We start from the raw sequence: 20,046 nt of genomic DNA on the forward strand, positions 1-20,046 counted from the left end.
GCAGAGTTAGGATTCTGTCTGCCTGACCTACAGCTAGTCCTGGGTCACTAGCACACCTTGTGAAGCCAGAACTGGTCTCTGTAAGAGGCAGCTGCTTCTGGCTCCCATTCCTGCTGTGATCAATAGGAATCTGGCTCCTGAACCCAGCTTCTTCTGAACAGGAAATCTGTCCCACTGTTTTTCCTCTGTTATCTCCATGAATTAGCTTTTTAAAAAATATAACTGTAGCCTAAAACTATCCAATTCAAAGTAACAGAGGTGTGTGTGAACAGATCTCTGGCATAGCCCATCCAATTCTTGACACTGGAACCACAGTCTGGATTCACATTCTCCAAGTACCTTCTGTCCTGAGGCTTAACACTGTGTTGCTGAAAACCTGCAGCTTTCATTGCAGTTACCTCTCAAATTCAGGCTTTCAAGGAAGAAGAGACAAAACTGCACTGGCCACCTGCAAGCTACATGCTGTGAAAAGGTCTGTGTTGTGTGGCTCATGACCCTCTGTAGAAAGCAAAAATCTCATGTAACTGACTGAGGACTGTGGTGATAGAAAATGAGCTGAACTCTGCCCTTTTTTCAAACATGAGGGGTAGATTCAAGGTAACTGCAGCGAAGTTGTAAGAATTACTCTGAATTCAGATAAGGCTGGTTGAAGGGCAGAATTTGTGCTGCTAGATCCTTAATTCTGCAGTTCTGAGAATTTTGAGCTAAAATATCTATCCAAAAGACTTATGAAATAGCCAGGATGTAACTGAGAAGATAATTTGACTCAATTTATAGCAGCCTGTTCCATAAAGTATAGTAAAATTTTGTTGCATTTTTATACATAACCATCTGCAACAGACCACGTTTGCTAAATCTTGACTTCCTAACAACCAAGTACCATATTCTTGTTCTATTAAGTTCAAGGAGTTTTATCAATTTTTTTGATGGGGCAAGGCTTTGTTTTTCAATGTTGTGATCCTACCTACCTGAGGAAGTGAAGGTGGTATCCTGGGTGTGCAAGACTTAAGTGTCAGTGGTAGCAATGATACTATTTGTGGAAAAGGATCAATGTCCACCCTTGGTCTGTCTTGGCACGTGTGCCAGAGTTTCAGTTTTGCACTGGCGGTTTCTATTGCTGTTGAATGAGTGACACAAAATCTGGGACCCCTAGGAAAAAAAAACTAGTAAGTAGAACTTTCCCAGAACATGATATACTAGGCTACTTGGCTGCCTTCCCCCTTCCCCCCCCACTCCCGCCATGATGGCGTTTACTGTATCAAGATATGGTGCTATATGCACCTGGAATTAAAAAGCAGTTAGTGTTAAAAGTATGTTTAGACATTGCATTCTTCCAAATCTAAAACCAAGCTACACATAAATAAACTTAGTTTGCAAATTCTGCACCATTATAGTAACCTTTGTATGAATCTGCAGTAGGATATGCCCCATCGATCCTGCAGCAAAGGATAGGAAAGGATTGTAGGTCACAGGACATAGACCACAACTCTCATGAGGCTCCGCAGCAAAGTTCACAACTGCAGGCATTTGTTTATGCTTGCAATTTGTTCATCCCCCTTGGGGAGGTGAGAATACCTTCAAAAATTTAGCTTATGTTTTGGAAACAAGTTAGAATTTTTATCCTCGCTTAAGCTGTCAATATGCAAAAGGCATTTTGTATGACAGACATTGAACAGTGAAGTCTCAGGGTCAAATTCCACATAGATGTATACACAGAGCATCCTCAGAAACTTGAGAAGGGCAATATGGGGAATAGGTTAGAACAGAATTAACCTGCTTTGCCTGGAGGGGTTTCTCTACCTTGCAGCCTAAAGTTTAGTTGAATGGTATCCAAGGCAGCTATACACAAAGTAGCTCAGATGCTCTGGCAGTAAAATAACAAGGACTCAGTAAGGCAGATTACCCGGCTTCCCAGCAGACTGCAGTGTAGTTTAGGCTCAACTAAAAATTCAGAGGCAACATCTGCTAGTATTTATGATGACACTGCTTCCCATCATTGCAATGGGATAAGTGAGATGAAATAAACCTAATACGCTTATCAAAGAAAAGGGAAATTTGTTAAACAATAGAATCTTAGTTCATGTTCATTTTTTCATACCAGTAAAGAAGTAGAGGTTTCACTACTTCAGGCTGAATTTGTCTTAAATGCCTTATATTCCACTGATGTCCATGCAGTAGATCAAGTCTGAGTAACACTTCTGAACTGAGGAAATAGTCTCCACTGCTCAGCAGATACAGGTTTTTCATCTTACTGAGTTGCCTTGAGTCAACAAAAACAAATAAGCATGTATCAGATGCTGTACAGAACCAAGTACAGTTCATCCTACTAGCTAAACTGCTGTCATGCAACATGTTTTTAATTGCAAGTGGCAGAAGCCAAAACAATTTTTCTGCAAATTAGAGACAGGTTGTGTATAAGATAAAATGTACGGTGCCCTAGAATAGACAATCTGAATCCAGCAGAGCCTTTCATTAAAGCAGTTTGTCATACTGAATGCCCTACTTGTGAATTTAAGTTCTTTTATTCCTTTTTTTCTTTCTGTCACCATCTGTTTTTCAAATCTCTCTCTAACAAAGCCTTAATACTACAGTGATTCTGACTTCATGTAAGCTTTGCAAACATGAGTCTGCAAAAAGAGTTTTATAACGTTCAGCAGAGTCATTCCTGACTTACCTTTTCAGGACACTCATGATTACTTTAATCGTGTCTGTTCTATTCAAACATTACAATTTATTCTGAAATCTCAAAACGTGCATTGGTCTAGCTGTGTTACAAGTATTAAAACAATGGGAATAACTGTTAAATAATAGGAAGTACCTTTGCTGCCTTGTTGTGTCCTTAAGAGCCTTTAGTCTTTCAATATCCATCCAGAGCCACCAGTACCTCTCCCCAAGTGTTCCTTTAATGAACTTCTTGAATCTTTCAAACTCGTGTCTGGTGCCGGTGTCGTAAGTCCTGTGACTAATACACCAGGCAGCCCTACTGTCTGCCCCATCACTTTCAGAACTTGATCTTAAGCTTACTTCTTCAGTATCTTGTTCTCTTACATCTCCCTTGGAGTCCAAGACAGTAAATGGAGAAGAACTTTGGGAAAAGAGTGACTCTGCAGTACCATGGGCAAATTCATTATTTGCTAACTCGTGTATAAACACTTCAGGCTGTTTGTGGAAATCCACATCATTCTCAATGTCAGCAGCTGGCTGGTGGGACCATTCTGAAATGGGTTGCGTCATTACAAATGGAGTATAAGCTGGTATGAATTCTTCCGGTGTCTGAAAATTTGTGCTTTCCTGTCCATTTTCTTCTTTTGCTGCACTGTCCTGGTTTGGGTCTAGATAAACTCTTAACTGAGCGTAGGAAGGAGGTTCAGCAACGGCCACAGAAGAACCCTCCTCAGCCTCTCTGGATCTCTCCCTAATAATGTCGGCTTTTGCTGATGTTATCCATGAAGGAGAAAGGAAACTCTGTGGGTGGCATTCCTTAGACAGGGAACCTGCTTCTGCATTAAATCAGAAAAGATCATTGAACACCCTTTTGTTTCAGGACTGTTCTCTTGCGTATCAACATTTTCAAGTTAAAAAATGCAACATATGTATATTATGCTGCTGCAGAACAATCAGACCCTGTCATGCTGCAGAGTAGGGAACAGCAGAGGTGCTTCTGCTGTTGCTATCTGGCTAGAAACTCAGCCCCATGACTCAGAAACTCATTCCCTGTTGAATTCCAGCAGAGCAGCAGAGTTCAGGAACAACTCCCTCTGGAGCCAATTCTCTTGTTTACTCAGCTGAGCATCCCAGCTCTTTAGTGCTTGTTAAACCACCTTGTTGTGCTGCAAGGCCTGGTTTCTTCCTGAGCGTTTTGTCATAGTTTGATCAAAGTCACAGTATGTAGCAGGATTGGGGTTTTTTTAATGCCTGGGGAAGCTAGTAAGTGACAATTCTTTGTCTACTTGCGTTGATAACTGCAAAAGACTAAAATATCTAACAGGCCTCTGTCAGTTGGGTAAAATCTTGACAAACATAGAAGGATGACAAAACAAATTATTATGTTAAGGGCTCTGGAAACATTTAACAATCCTGCAGTCCAGTCTGCCACCCAGAAATGGCTCCTTTCCATTTAGAGATGTTTCATAACTAACAAATTCAGAACAGTGAGCAGCCCTGGTTTTTTTGGTCTACACTTCTCTACTTAATTCCTTTTACCCAACTCCTCCTCATCACCATGCTGTTAAGCATGCCCTGCCATCCTGGTCTGCTGAGAAAAGAACTTACTGCTTTAACTTGCTCAAATGTTTTTTCTACTTCTGCCAGACTTTTATCAAATCAAGTACTTCTGGAGCATGTTAGGAAAGATGACGTTGACTATACGTATTGCTTAGTTAGGTTAATGCTGCTGTTGCTGTACAAGTCAATCCTGTAAAACTGAGCAGAATAACTACAGATATTGTGAACAGCAGCAGAATCTAAGTGAAAGTAAGGAAAAAAACAAAGTCATAATTCAAGTCTGGGTCTACAATATCTTCATATCAACCCAGTGTTTAAATGATAGAATAAACTGTATCTTCATATTTCCCTAACGCTAAGATGTAGGCTTTCATACTCTATTGTATCACTGAGGCAAAACATTTGTCAGTGAGGAGACTGCTATAACCTCTGAGCACAAAGCACTACATCAGGCTGTGATAGAAAAGGGCTAAATCTCTCAGATCCACTAAATTCATATGTGTAATATTAACAGCCTGTGTAGCCCTCTGTGGTGGCCTAGTCAATAAATGGCAATGGCAGTTAGACATTCTTTCCATCTTCCTCTGAAAATAAGCCACGTCTAACCAATGCTGACCAGTCACAGAAAGACGCTTGGATTAGGAACATGGCATAGAGATTCCCTGCTCTGCACTTACATAATTTTGTGTGTAAGTACATATGGCACAATATGTTGACTATAATATAAAAATCAGTGTGATTTAAAATATCTTTTCTTATTTCTAAACTATTTCAAATGCTTTCACTTGACAAAGAAATATTACAGCTTCTTAACACAGTTTTGTGAAATTGAAGCATGAACAATGATTTCACAGGACCTGAGGCAGTTAGGGAGAGAGATACACAGCTCTTGAGTAATCAAAAGCCAAGTGGCTCAGGGTTTTGCTCAAGACATTAATTGATAACCCTGATCCAACTGAAGCAGTGAGCAAGGAATTCAAACTGGATTGTCCAAGCAAATACCTTCAGCTATTGAACTCTTTCTAACTGCAGGGTTGCTCTGAGAAATGTGGCTCATGCCTTTTATTGCTCCCAGTGCCTGACACCTACACCAGGTGAATACTGTGCCTAAAAAAATTTTTCTGACTGAAACAATGCTGGATTTCCCACGAAATAAGCATAAAGAAGAGTAATAAGCACATGCAAAATGAAAGTCTATATTATAAAATAAAGTTTTCAGTAAGAAGATGTAAAATACTCATTGAGGCAAAATGCTGTTGGTTGACTGCAGGACAACTGCAGTAAAAGAGGAGAGAGGGGCTTTCCATAGGCCTATGCCCAGCTCACTGCAATACAGAGCTACATTACATTACAATGCTCTGCAAGAATGGTGCATTTGTGACCTCTCTGATCAAAGCACTGCAAAAATTAGTGGTAGAGTCATGAGCTGCAAACAAGTGCAACTTGTATAACTTCATTAATAATCCATGCATCAGCAATATACTTCCTGGGGTTTGGGGAAGAAGACAGACTTCTGGAGTTGCCATGTCTTCCAGTTTTCCATTCAGCCATCGGACTCCAAGATCTGAGCATTTCAAGTCTCAAAATTGAATGGCTGCTTTTTCCTCTGAGAATGGGGGACAGAAAACTCCTAACATATGAGCTGAGACTTGTTTGTTCATCTTGCTACTGCCTACAGAGCAGAAGCAAGGCTATATGATCAGGTATGTCCATATGTGCACCTGTATGTTCTCTGCCGGTACCTTTGAAACCTGCTGAACAATTTCAGTTAAATTTGACAGGTAGACAGAAGTGTCACAAATGATTACATTCTGTAAGATTCATGAAAATTGGCAGCCAAAAGGCTTTTAAGTGCCCAACATAAATACCTTAAGAAGATTGCTGCAACACAAATCATACATTATCAAATACCCAAAGAATCCAGACAAGAAAGTCTTTCAAAACATATCAAATAAAAAAAAAAACAACCCTTAGCTGAAACTTACAGATATCTATGAGACAGAAATATGTAAGAAAAGAGACTTCTACTATCACAAAATTACTTGGCTACTAGCTCAAATTTTCACTTAAGGTTGTGGCTATGGAAAGAAACAAATCACCGTCTGAAGCCTAAGATACCATATGATGCTCAGAAGGTAGGAAGTGGAGTTAACAGCAATTCCTTGGAATGCCTTTTCTTTCCACCTAGTCAAAGTTGTGTTATAAATACTATGGCTGAGCCCCTGTTACTTACCCAGAAGGCTATCTTTTTCACTTAAGGAATGGTCTCTTTCATGCTGCCCAGGCAAACACTGATTATCTTGAATTTGGCTAGAAGCTACAGGATGCATAAATGAATCTGTAGTTTTCATGGATTCACTTCGTTTTGCTAGCGTAAACCAATCCTTTGCTTGAGAAACTGTAGCCTAGGAAAATAAATGTCATAGAATAATTCAAATTTCTCTATTTATTGCAGTGTTTCTGAGTGCAGAGGTCTTAGTGTCTGCAGTCATTTTGTGCAGTCTGTGTAGATTTCTGTAATGATAGTTCCCAGTGAAGAGAGCTGTATGACAGTAGCAGACCATACTTGTAACACAGCTTCTGTTTAAGATGGATTACAACCCATCAACCTTCTTCTCTAGAACAAAGAGCTTTGAAAGTAAGGGATATTCAGAGAGTCAGTTGTCAAATTAGATTGTGACCTCAGTTACAATAATTTAACCCAAAGCATTCAATCTTGATGAATTAAACATGTTTATTTTACCTGGCCAAGCGATATGTAGAACTTCTTCACAGTCAATGAAGTGTCATCCTCCTCAGGAGGAGGAGAACCTGGGTCTTGCTTCCTTATCCAGGGATAGTAGTCACTATCTATAATGAAATTAATGCCAGTCTTGCTCCATTCGACCTGTGATATCAGTTTAGCTAGCCTGAAATTAAATGTTGAGACAAGAAAACAGTTAATTTTAGCTTTTAATCAGAGAAAGAGTTGATTTTTTTCCCCAGAATAGGCAATAAAAAGCATGATCAATCTAAAAATAAATTGCTACAAAGAACTTTATGATCTGCTTTATTATTTCACCCTTCACCTGCTGTCACATATGTAAATACTAGTACTGCTTTTCCATAGTCCAGCAGCTTTACATATGGTGGCCTGCTTTGCATTATCGAGCTGTACCAGTAAAACTGATTTCTGTAGGGTGATCTTGCATGTATCTGTGCAGTCCCAAGCCCTGCCAAGAAGCCCTCGAACGTTTTGGTCACTAAAATGGAGCTATTCTCCCTGATTGTAGAAGCCCTGTATCACCACCAGACACTACTTTTCCTGTTCCTGATACAAGCACTCTTCCAGCAGCAATGCCACAGCCGTGATCATACTAATTGCACTTTCAGATGATAACAAGACAGCTGGCACTATCGTGTTCAGCTGGCTGCTGTATGAGGACTTTATAGTACAGAACAGCACTCCAGTGCTACCTTGTGTTAGCGTGAACCTCACGATGTTCAGGAAAGGCAATCTTAGAACCACGTGACGATAATGAGGATGCTCTGGGCTCAAGAACTGGGGCAGAACTTAGTTAAGCCAGAAAGCAGTACAAAATCAACCAAGGTGCATGTGAAGGGAAGACAAAGCCTATGCCTAAGCCTACTGCCAAGAGTGAATGCCCAGTTTTGCTTGTCCCCACTATATGAGGGCAAATATGATTTCATTCTAGGGTTGGGCTATCTACATCTTTAAGTGCAAGTTTCACTTTTAGCATCTCAGCTTATCTTGATTCTGATTCAGAAAAGCAACTTAAACCACTGATGTCAATAGAAATTAGGTACATGCTTAAAGTTAGTTTTATGTAATTCTCTTAGATAACTCTTCTTGATCAAAGAAATACTTTGCTATAGCAGAAGATCAAAGTTAATGTTTCATGACGCCCAGATATGTGTAAAGCAGGCTGCTTCTAAAGGTAAAATGGAGCACTCTTTCGTGGTTTGCTTGTTCTTTACACAGATTTCCCCTTGAATTTAAGTGCAGTCTTCAGGATATTGAAAGTGAAAAACATTTTGAAATTTTTAATGTAGAAATCTATACCCCAGTACCTAGCCTGTCATTATAATCAACAAACGTGAGTTTTGTGAACCATACTGCCAGGCTGCCTCTCCTTTTAGGACCCCTGAAACACACTACGATTATCAGCACCTAGACGAGATCTTAAGGGATGTAGAGGCAGATCCTCCAAAAAGCAGACTGAACCTCCTGAACATCTGTGGAAAAGGACATCTGGAAAAATATAGCAAGTGTGTAACAGTAAATCATCCAACTATGCCACAGCATCCCACAGAGAACCTTGCAAAAAGAAGCCTGACAGTGGGCCCAAAGACACAAAACTAATGATTGAATTAAAAAGGACTGGCTGTTTTTTCCAAATAGATTCCATAGATTCATAACTTCCACTTATATAGCTTACATATTGGTTAGAGAAAGACGCATCGCTACTATTATATCTCTGTGGAACAGAGATTCAGAAATCAGTAAACCCTACTCTTACTCTCTTTGTAATGGTGTAATATAGTATGTAATTCATGGTCAAGGAAAATTACAGAATGCTGAGTGAAATAAAGTCACTGATTTTACTTTATCCAGGTCACTAAAATGCTAAAATTAAACAAACAGAACTAGAGATGGAAGAAAACATATCGAGAGTACTGTCAAAATGAATTAAACAGAAGAGAAAAATGTATAAATCTAAAACTGAGACACAGCATAAAAGATTGCAATACCTGTATTCAAAGTAACAGTCGCTTTCTAGAAATGCTGGAAGCCTTTCTTTCTTAATCCACTGAATTGCTTGTTCTCGATCAAGACACTATTAAAAAAGAAACGCCAAATATTTGCAGTATCCTTGACTTTCTTCATTCATTTGCCATGTAACTGATTCTCTCCATCCCCCTTCTACAGAAGCATTGTCTCAGGAAGACAAATGTACAGTGAACATCACCTTTGTTATCCAGTTTAGCCTTAATCATGCTGGGACAATTGAGTTCATTTACTTTCCTATTAACAGCTAAAAAGCTCAAAATCTGATTTCACCTATAAAAGTACAACTTTTTTAACAAATCATGGGTGGTTTTTCTTCAGAAATAATGTGTGTATGAATCATGCTTTTACTGTACAATAACAATGCAAATTAGATGCTCATAAATTTTCTGCAATAGGAAATTGCTAATTTTTCTGACTCCATCACATTTTATAAATAATCACTATTACATTTTTCCTCAAGAATTTGAAGTAAGGAACACTTAAATTATACTCCCAGAATGAGACACCTGTGGATATTATAAACAAAATCAAACAAATAAAGAGCCAATCATTTATCACTTTTCCCACTTTTATGTTGGAACATTGCAAAACTGCATTGCACACAGTAACTCATAGTGGAAGCCTGAGTGCGTTATGAATCGGGCGCCTAACAGATTTCTGCTCAGGTGGTCTAAGCCTCAATGCATCATGAAAGCAGAAAGGGAGGTGCTTCCGAAGAGTGGTTTGGGAGTGAAAGGGAGGTGTTGAGCAGTGAGCTACCCAGAGCCAGCTAACGAAAAAACTATGCCTGGGGTCTTGCACAGAGAACAAGATCTCTGACTATGGGCCACAGTGATCCATAGCTGTTTCCCTTAGAAATGACACACAGCAAACTTTTTAATATTTTTTTTTTTTAAGAGCATACTTTTTCCACTCTTAGGGGATGACATGTTTTATTTATCTGAGGTGCATTTTTCCTTTTAGTGAAGGTGAGACTGATGATTTGGAAGAATGCAGCAGCTTCCCTTGTCCATAAAACAGGTGAAGTTTGGGCAAAGACGGATGCTACTTGCTATATCAAATAATCAGTTAATGTAGATTACATTTTAAATTTTCTTTCCATGAGCTAATATTCCACTGGGGACAAGGGTTATTTCTGCCTCATATATATCTGTAGAGGATTAAAAAAATCTGAATTACTCAGAAAGTGGGTGGTTTCATTTAGAGAGAAGAAAATATTTCAAAATATGGAAAGCTTATGTTGGCAGTGGCTCATACAATGTAATTTGTGGAGATGAAGACTAATTACTCCCAACCACACAGTGTATGCCTCTTTTTGGTAACTGACAAGCTTTTTTGAAACACAGAAGATTGTCTCTTTATTTTGGCTTTTAATATTTATATATTTACTGACTCACAGCCCAGTTTTTTATCTGAGTGATTCATAATATGTTCACGTCTGTACATGGTTGGTACACAAAATTATAGATACTATCAGAAAGGAAAGAATCTCTATGCTTTCCCCTTCCCCAGAGAAAGATGCTACATTTAATCTGACGGGTTTTGTTACCTTGGTTAGCTTCCTTACCCAGTCAGCCTTAGGCCTTGCTGGGACCTAATCCAGCAAAGCTTTTAGCACGTGTTTAAGTTTAAGCATGTGTTTAACTTCCCTTGATTAAAGTTAAACACATACTTAAGTGCTTTGCTGAACTGGGGTTTCTCTGAAGTAAGGTATGTGGGATGCCCGCCAGTTTCTTTCCATAGCTGTGATCAATTCTACCCAATTCCACAGGTTTCTTTCTTAATATATTTTTCACCAAGTTGATTTTGACTATTGATAAGAAGATACTTACCTCTGTATTAATAATTTGCAAGTGTGCATGCACACATGCAGAGAATATGTAAACTTTTAACAGTCTGAGGGGGAAGTAAAATACAGAGAAAAATACCACTGGAAGTATTTCTTAGGCAAAATATGTTTAAATTCAGGTTGTAGCCTGAAAGGCCTACTAGGATTCTCCAATCATAACTCATTTTCATTAGTAATGTGCCAGTGATGGCCACTCAAGGTGACTTCTTGTAGCTGTGTAACATTCAAAGCAACTGTCAATCTCTTCAGTCAGTGTGAAGAAAGCAGTCAAAGCAAAGAAGGCGGCATCACCCGATGCCTGAAAGATCAAATTCAGTTTGATTTGAACTGAACTGCTTGATGCATTTGGTCTGGGTTGACTTCTTCTGGTTCATAGTGTAGGACAATGAATGAAGCGGACTCTTCCACCTTGTGTAGTTGCAGTAACAATTTTTGGCATGCTGTTTTGCAGGCCATTTTGTTCCAGCTCAGCCTTGAGATGCCAAGCTGAACCAGATGAGGCATCTGTGTTACCTCTCCAGTAAAGGAGGAGTCAAAAATGAGAAGAAACATCACCCTTTCCCCACAAAAGGTGAAGAAAGTGTATCGAGGTATACTGCTCCTCAAAAGGCCATAATGCTTCCTATCTATGGAAAATGGCCCAGAGAAAGAAATGTATTCTTAAATAATACAGAAGGTCTGCTGCTCCAAACCACATGAAAGATGTAATAGTGAAATGGCTTTGAACTTGTCAAGTAAGGCCACCTACAGTTGCAATGATGTGAGCTTATCCCAGAGAGCAACGTTAGTCACATTTGTACAAGCACACATTTCCTCAGTTGAATCCTGAGAGCAAATAAGAAATTGAGAATAGCTCTTCTGCTTTTGTGCTTTCAAGCAAAGTATTTGTGAAAATAATTATTTAACGTGGTAGGGATGTCTGTGAGCCTTGTTGTATTGCAGCATTTCTCCAGTTTAGATGCAGATAATTGCAATCCCACATTACTATCATTTTGTTAAATACCATTGCCTTTTGACCTCTCAACACTGTTTTCCTTTCTGAAAATCATTATGCTTATACTGGGCAAAGCAGCAGTCTGTTACAACTCCCTGCTTTTCTCTCAGCTTTCCAGCTATGACATAATTTAGAGCAGCCGCCTCTAAAAATGTAGCAAGACCTTAGACTGGCCTTGAATGAAATGAACTGAAGTCACATCAGTCACACCAATGCAAAGCAAGCAAGAAAGGAATAAACCAAGTATCCCAGTGAAATATTTTTTCTCCTCCAAAGCTGTTGTTTAAAGGTAAACTCCCACAACAAATTATACTGTCTTGTATTCTCTTAGGCGCATACAGTGCTTCAACTCCTGATTTTAACCTGCCTAATTTGGTGCTGAAGAAAGCCCTGAAAGTAAACAGGTAAGAATACCAAAATTGATAGTGTCTGATACAAGATTTTTTTTCTAAAATCCAACCTATCCTTCCATTAATTTAGTTTTCTTGTTGCCAAAGATTATTTTCTCTGTCCATTTCAATTGATGCTAACCATGTAAATCCTTTGGGAATTAATGGAAGAGAGACTTATGTGCTGCCAGACCACAGATGAGCTCATAGCCACACAAGGAAATTAATTAATAAGGAAAGACTGAGATGCATTAGTTTCAGTCAATTTGCACATTCCAGGGATCACTAGTAAAGTAACTGTTGTCATAATATTTTTTCTTTTAATATTAAAAAGTATTCAGACCACACAACTGAATCCTGCCCTGCAGAATCTTCAAAATTTTGTGCTACAGGATGTACATCTGTAATTCCATTCACTTGTCTGCTAGACACATGTGAGTTGCAGGGCATAATTTGGCCCATCGTTATGTTTTCCTAACATAAATTAACATTTTTCCCAAGCTACCAAGCCAAATACAACAATAACTACTGCCAGTATCTCTACAGTAAGATCTAAATATAAACTCAGGGGCTATAAGATGCTTACCATAGTGTTGTAATTTGGATCAATATTGAAGGTTGGAGAAGCGCTGCGCATTTTGGAGAGCTGCCCGTCATTCTTTGCTTTCCTTAGAACATCATAAATGGGGTTTGGAGGTTTCTGATCATGTAGAATTTTTTTCAGCTGGCTTTCCAGGCATTGTGGGGCATCATTAACTACTTCAAAAACCCCAAAGTCAGAGTTAAACTTAACCGGCTGGGCAAAAGTCTACAAAAGAAGTTTGGAAAGTTTATAGCATTGTAATAAGGGAACGCTTTCATTTAAGAAAGTTACTTTTTAAAGTATAGAAGCATCCTAAAGAATGCAAGCTGGTATTACAAGGCTTCTTTCTCTTGCCTGCTGTAGTTTATGTTCAGGGCCTGGAATAGTAATTTTTCTGTATTCTTGTTCGTTAGCCTCTTCACTGTATAGCTTTCCAAAGCAATTGTACTTTTTGTTTCAGCTATGCTTAATTGTCAAGAATTTAACTCATTCTGGATCACAGACCATTCTTTTTCACATGCAAATAATAGATCCAGTATACAGATGTCTAGAATATATAATTTACAGTGACTTTAGCAACTGTTCTGCAGGGGACTACTTACCTACAGGATCACGTCTCCAGCGTTGTTCTCCCATTCATTACCGCAAGCGATCAAGGCTTGAAAAGAATAGCAATGAAGCTGACCTTTTTAAATATGGGTTGCATCTGAGGAGGATGAATCTGAAGATTTCCATATGTAGGAAAGGCTTTTCACCATATTGTTACTTGTAGGTCAAACACCTACCAAAACCTATGGCCTGTAGTAAGTTTTATTATACATCACTAATTCAGTCAGATACTGTATAATACATGAGGTAGACCAAACTTCAACTTCAGCTATGTAATTGTTACTTTTATCAACTCCAAAAAAACTGCTACATGTGTACGCGTTAAAACAGAGCCATGTTTCATCTTTTGAGCTCTGGTATTAGGTATTTCCCTAAAAGACTATCTTTCAAATGCTTTTACTTGAAATGAAGAGGGAAAATATGGATGGATCTTACAGAAGTAATGGGGGATTACTGAGACAGTTATGAATATGAGATTATATACAAGCAGAGCATATAAGCTTCTCCACACTGAGCTGGAAGAAAAGAAGGCATGTTGTATTTAAGAACTGAAGAAAATCTTGGCCATATCCACACCCAGTGCCAAAATTCTTTTTGGCTTTGTTCCAGACAGGATCCCACCTGGTGTTCGTACAGTTGTTGTTCCCCTGCACTTAATAAGATTATTTTATTTTGTCCAGCACTGTTTTTTTCATTTCCTTGAACTTTTTCATATATCACATATATACATACATAGATAAAATTCATACACATACTACATAAACTGAGTACATGCTACATATAATATAGAAATACATTACAGACCAATTTTATTATTCTTCACACCTATAGAAGTCCAAAGTAACCACATCAGTGTTAGCTATTTTGTTGCTTCTGTTTGAAGCCTCCTTGTTGATCAAGGTCTTATAAAGCAATGCCCAGGATCAAACCACGTGGCTGCAACATGTGGTTACAACATTCCCTACTTATCCCATAATGTCTTAGTGTGGAGCCTCAGCCTGGCAAAGCACGTAGCATGTGAGAGCTTTAAGTGTATGACTAGTGCCTATGACATCAGACTGTCACTGCTCAGAGCCATGCATTGAATTGCATTAGTCTGTTTAGTTACCTAACTGCAGTTGAAATCACAGCTTGGTTTTTGTTCTGTGACACCTTGTGCCTCTTTCGGCATTAATTTTCTCCAGGGTACTCTGCAGATTTTAGTGGTTTTTCTCCAGATGTACTGAACCGCATTTTAAAGAGCCTTTTATGTGTAGTAGATTTCACTATACTTCATTCAGACCTTCTCCCAATTTGCAATGTGTACATTTCATTTGCTTTCAAACTTAATTTGGACTGCTACCAGCTTTTAAGTGACTAGCTGTGCAACCTTAATAACCTCCAAATATATTATTCCTTATTTATTTTTCCACGTTTTTAAAAAAAGCAACAGAATAAAGTACACTAAAAAACAAGGTGCTTCAGTCTCTCGGGATTTGAAATGTTCTTGCTTGCGGAAAAAAGCAAACAGAGTGCAAATTCCATAATATAGGGCTACGTGATTAGACATGACCAGATTATTTCAGTTCCATGTTGTTCAACTTGAAAACTAAGCAAAGACAACATTAGCTTATCACACACATCTACTTTTACTTAATCCTTTGTAACTTACTCTAGATCTAGGGGTTTTAGTGCATATTGTAATTAACTGAACAGAAAAAATATGGCAACTTTAATGTAATGAAACAGATGCTAGTGACAATTTTTAAAATGTAAAGTGTATTGCTATTTTAGGAGTCTGAATACAAATCATTTATTAGACAAATATACTAATGAAACAAAAGAGCATACACTGAGGGGTTAAGAAGATTAAGGCTTCATACAATACATACTTGACTGAAAAAGGTGGTTCTAGTCCAGACTTTTGGGGTTTGGACCAAGATGTAGTTACCTATCCCCAAGAATATCAAGAGGCACGCATACTCCTGTATCACTCAGAGAGTAGCCAGTAATCCTCTTTACCCGACACTAGTAAGACTACATCTGGAATACTGCATCCAGGTTTGGGTCCCCAGTACAAGAAGAATGTTCATAGATTTGAGTGAGTCCAGCAGAAGACCACTGAGATGGTCAGAGGCTGGAGCCCTTGCCCTGTGAGACGAGGCTAAGGGAAATGGGCTTGTTTGGGCTGAAGAAGAGACAGCTCTGGGAGGACCTAGCAGCAGTCTTACAGTACTTACAGGAGGTTACTGAGAAGGTAGAGCCAGGCTTTTCACGGAGGTGCATGGTGAGAGTGAAAAAGACCATGGTCGTACACTGAAACAACAGATGTCTCAGATATAAGAAAAAAGGTAATTGTGGGATGATTAGCACTGGCTATCCAGACAGGCTATGGAATCAGTTGTTGGAGGTTTTCAAGACCAACTGGACAAAGTCCCAGAAAATCTGGTCTCAATACTAAAGCACTGACCCTGCTTTGAGCAGGAAGTTGGACTACAGACCTCCCCAAACCCCCTTGCAGCCTGAGTGATCTATGATTCTGTACAAATCCCAAATTCTACCAGATAGAGGAGGTCATCAAACTATCATATAAAAGCATTTTAGAATAGTTAAATACGCTTTCCGGAGAAGCTTATTTCACTTGCTTACTTAAGAAAACTAGAATGATAAATCAGAATGTTTTTGTAAGCGTAATAAAAGAAGAGGTAAGTCCTGACCTTCTTAACTCATCCTCCACCACAAAAATAAGAGTGATAGTTATGACAAAATTCAAATGGGAACACAAAAAAAAAAAAAAAATTAACCTGATTTCTTGTAGGAAACATTTTTCCCAGTCATAGTACAGGAGAGAGGATTGGTCAATCCATTTCCCTTTCAGTATGTGAGGAACTTATGGAGCAAAACGCACAATCTAACCATTCCCACACAGTACAAGCCACAAAAATAGCCCCAAACCTGTTCAATACTTTGTAGCAAACTTAAAACCTTTCCCACAGAAGCCAAGTGCTGTAAAATCCTACAATGTTTCACAGGACAATAATGAGGGAGGTTTATGGCACCACCAATATTCTAGGTCATTGCAATAACGAGGAATCTCTTCAGTGAAGATGCCTATGTTAAGGAGTAGATGATAGCCTACACTATAAAGGAAGGGGAAAAAATTATGTGTGCCAATCTAATATACTGAGAAATGTCTTTCTTACCCCACATTTGGCAAGTTCTTTGGCTTTTTACTACACTAACCAAAGACTAAGTGTATCATTCTCTCTCTAGTTGGTCCAAATTTTGATCCTCTGAAGATAGAGAGGGAAAACTCCAAAGCAAAATTATACCTCAAGATGTTAAGAAAAAATAAGTCACGTTTTTCAGGAGCCTTGAAGCTTGAGATTCATACATTATCAATTTAGCACAATAAATAGTATCAACAAGGACTTGAGAATACCAACAAATAAGTCTACAGGCTTTGCAAACTGTTTCACTCACAGGCAATTCTCCCCTTGAACCCCATATGACCAATGTAACTCAGTGTAGTAATCTCAGCTTCAGAAAAAATGTCCAAGCAAACAACAAAAAGCTGTTTTCAGACTGTGGTACAGCAATACTATTAAAAAAAATGAAAAATTGCATGTATATTTTTGACAGCAAAGAAATTTCTTAGCTGTCAAATGCACATTGAATGTGGTTTCAGTTGAAGAATAAATAGAATATATAATTCTGAAACCTAAAGTTATACACTTCACTAAAGGGAAGGCAAATTTCTCTCAGTCCTCCCAAAACAGAAACCAAAACAGCATCCATCACCATGTTGCCAGGATATCAGACATATAAATCTCACTGTTCTCTGCCTTAACAGTTTTCAGATATACTTAACTTCAGATACACTTAACAAATGTGTAAATATGCTCACCACATCCCACCCCAAATAATGTAGTTTGATCCCAAGAGAAACAGAATGACTACAGCTTGGCTGCCTTTTAGGTTAAGGCCCTGAAAGGGTGGGAATGAATAGAGACCTCATCCAGGAGTTTTGCCAAAACTTCCTTAAGACGGGTATGTGTGTATCATAAATAAATGTCAGTGAGAGGCCAGACAGAAGAGAATTTGAGTAGCTCTATGAACTGCCTGGAAAATTCACACTGCACATGGTCAATGGCAAATTTCCCATTGACTTTAATAAGTCCAGGGTTTCCCTTCCATTGATGAGTAAGACACAAGTCACAATCACATACCACAATCTAATTAAGAGAGAAGAGAAGAACATTTTGAGTAAACCCACTGTCAGTGAGAAAGGAAGTCAGGAATGTTTCTGGCAAGTTTTAGTCCTTGGTAAGTCTCAACGTAATATGCAGGTAGGGCCTTACTGATGTAAAAGCCTTTTTAAGGGAGGTTGTATCGGCACCTGCACCCTCCCTCCACACACCTGGACAAGAGGAAACCAAAGAGCATGCGGTGATGCCTTGAATTGATGTGTTGATGCATCGATGCATTGAATTATTCACAGCCATCTTCAAAACAGAGAAGGGCCGGAACTGTGCAGTAAAGTGGACTGCTTTTTTGCTTTCTGCCCTCTCTCTTATCTGCTGCTCATAGATCAGGCCTGTTTTTACTCTTGACAGCACTAGGTTTTCAGGACCATTCTGTTTTCAGAAAGACCGATTGGCACAAACTTTATTACTTGGGCTTTAATTGGTTTTAGAATCATCACCTGTATCAAGTCCTGGATCCCAGACTACTCAGTCAGTGGAGAGCTTTTCTATTGAGAACTTTCAAAAGAAGTAGCCTTCAAATCTGAAGCTGATAAAATTGTGGTCACTTATTAGCTTTCTGCTACAGGGGAAACCCACAGCCAGGGACTCGCCACCAAGAGTGTCATCTCCTGAATGCTTCAACTGAGGTGCACTTAGCTCTTCTGTCTCCAGTGCAACTCCTTGAGGTTGCAGAGGAGCGTGTGGGTCTTCATCAGGATCACTGGTAACTGGAAAGTGAGGGGTAAGGCCCCAGCATGGACTTGGGGTGGAATGACTAGTAGGCACTTGCAGAGTGCACGAGAAACAACTTGACATTACTGCGCTTTCTTACTGAGGCCTCCAACACTGAGCTGGATGGCAATTTCTGACTTCTCAATTTTCATTCCTAGCTAAACATATTCTCGGATGTTTTAAATCAAAGATTTGAATTTAGGGATGCTTGACCAGCTAGAAATGGAAATGTATCCAGGCCAATGTTTCTCTTAAACCTTTCATTTTAGATTAGTTACTAAGGAAGGTGTAACTCGTTTTTATGTCATGTAATTGGTTTCTGCTACTGTGAAATCACTGTACTACTGGCAACAAGTGCCCTCATGAGGTTTTTGTATTATTTCATCTTTCAGAAATATTTTCTGTACAAACCATCCTTCATTACACCATGTAGATCTTTGGAATACCTAGATATTCATGTCAGATTATATTGAATATTATTATAACAACAGGATCACTTAAAGTATATACTGTAAATCAAAGGAAAAAAAAAATCTACTGCTATAGCAAGTCCCCAGTGATACAATTTTCCACACACTAGTGGTGTGTTATAAATCAACGCAGAGGCAGTCTCTTAAAATAAGCATATGCTACCCCTGATTTCTTGTATCAAGTCACACAATATTTTCAGTTTAACTCGTTGCCTAACTACTAGCACACCTGGGTAATACTGTTCCCAGGCAACAGTGTATAAGCACAACAAGAATAAAGCAATGGAAATTTCAATGCGGTGTTTTAGTAGAAGCCTTCTGAGAAGGAGGGGAAAATTGGGAATATAAGGTATTCAAACCACAGAACTCAAGGCATTAATAGAACTTAATCCTGAACAGGGTAAATCCTCAGGAAAAGATCAAAGAGAAAATAAAACCAATTATGAGAGCATTACAGATAAAAATAGCTAATAGAGCATCTGTTTTCATGAAGGTATGTAAATATATAGGAGACCATTTGTCATCTTAGAAGCCTATCAAGATTACTAGTGTAAAACAGTGTTTACTCAGGAGTGTCTGTGAACTCGTTTCTGTGGGCTTCCAGAGCTGTCAGGAGCACCTGGACAATCGCCATGGTTCAGAGCTGCTGAGCTGTGCCAGGACTGCGGGCTGTGGAGCCCTCTGAGGCCAAGGAGAATTTTGGCCTCTAATAGAAGTCCTGAAATCTGTGCATGTCCAAGGAGACCCAGAGACTAAGCAGGCTGATCTTCTTACCTGCTCCATCCTCTGTGATTTGGGGAAAACTTGAGGCATAGTTTCCAAATAAGCAGCAAAGGCATGAAGGATGGTATTCCTGTGCTAAGAACAATCTCACACATGGAAGGATGCCTGCATTTAAAAGCTACATAGTTAGGCTTGGATTTAGGTAAATATCCTAAAGCAGCTGCAAAGGGGAAAAAAAAATAGAAAGAGAAAAAACCGCAGCCCTCTCACCACACATTTTCTTCTCTCTGTGTCTCCCTAGTTTTGTAAAAATTATTCTTAGGAATGTTGCAGTGTGATGAAAGCATGTAAAGGCTGACTCCTGAGAGAAGTCAGTATTGCTGCTGTGCACAAAACCCACACTCTTATATAGAGTTAATACCTCTAGATTCTATTTTAAGATAAAAGAATTGGCA

At 38.9% G+C, this 20,046-nt stretch overlaps 1 protein-coding gene across 1 annotated transcript in view; it reads right to left on the reverse strand.

The window, feature by feature from the left end:
• RGS22 (regulator of G protein signaling 22) overlaps positions 1-20,046 on the reverse strand; it is a 61,109-nt gene that overhangs the window by 35,940 nt on the left and 5,123 nt on the right. Inside the window, exons 4-12 of the mRNA XM_049818817.1 lie at positions 12,835-13,056; positions 8,977-9,062; positions 6,968-7,133; positions 6,454-6,629; positions 3,184-3,463; positions 2,819-3,069; positions 2,099-2,260; positions 969-1,149; positions 526-535 (exon numbers count right to left, since the gene is read on the reverse strand). Of these exons, the coding sequence (XP_049674774.1) occupies positions 526-535; positions 969-1,149; positions 2,099-2,260; positions 2,819-3,069; positions 3,184-3,463; positions 6,454-6,629; positions 6,968-7,133; positions 8,977-9,062; positions 12,835-13,056 (1,534 nt within the window). The remainder of the gene's footprint in view (positions 1-525; positions 536-968; positions 1,150-2,098; positions 2,261-2,818; positions 3,070-3,183; positions 3,464-6,453; positions 6,630-6,967; positions 7,134-8,976; positions 9,063-12,834; positions 13,057-20,046) is intronic.

This window comes from Accipiter gentilis, chromosome 2 (assembly GCF_929443795.1).
Source record: "Accipiter gentilis chromosome 2, bAccGen1.1, whole genome shotgun sequence".
Taxonomy (NCBI): domain Eukaryota; kingdom Metazoa; phylum Chordata; class Aves; order Accipitriformes; family Accipitridae; genus Astur; species Astur gentilis.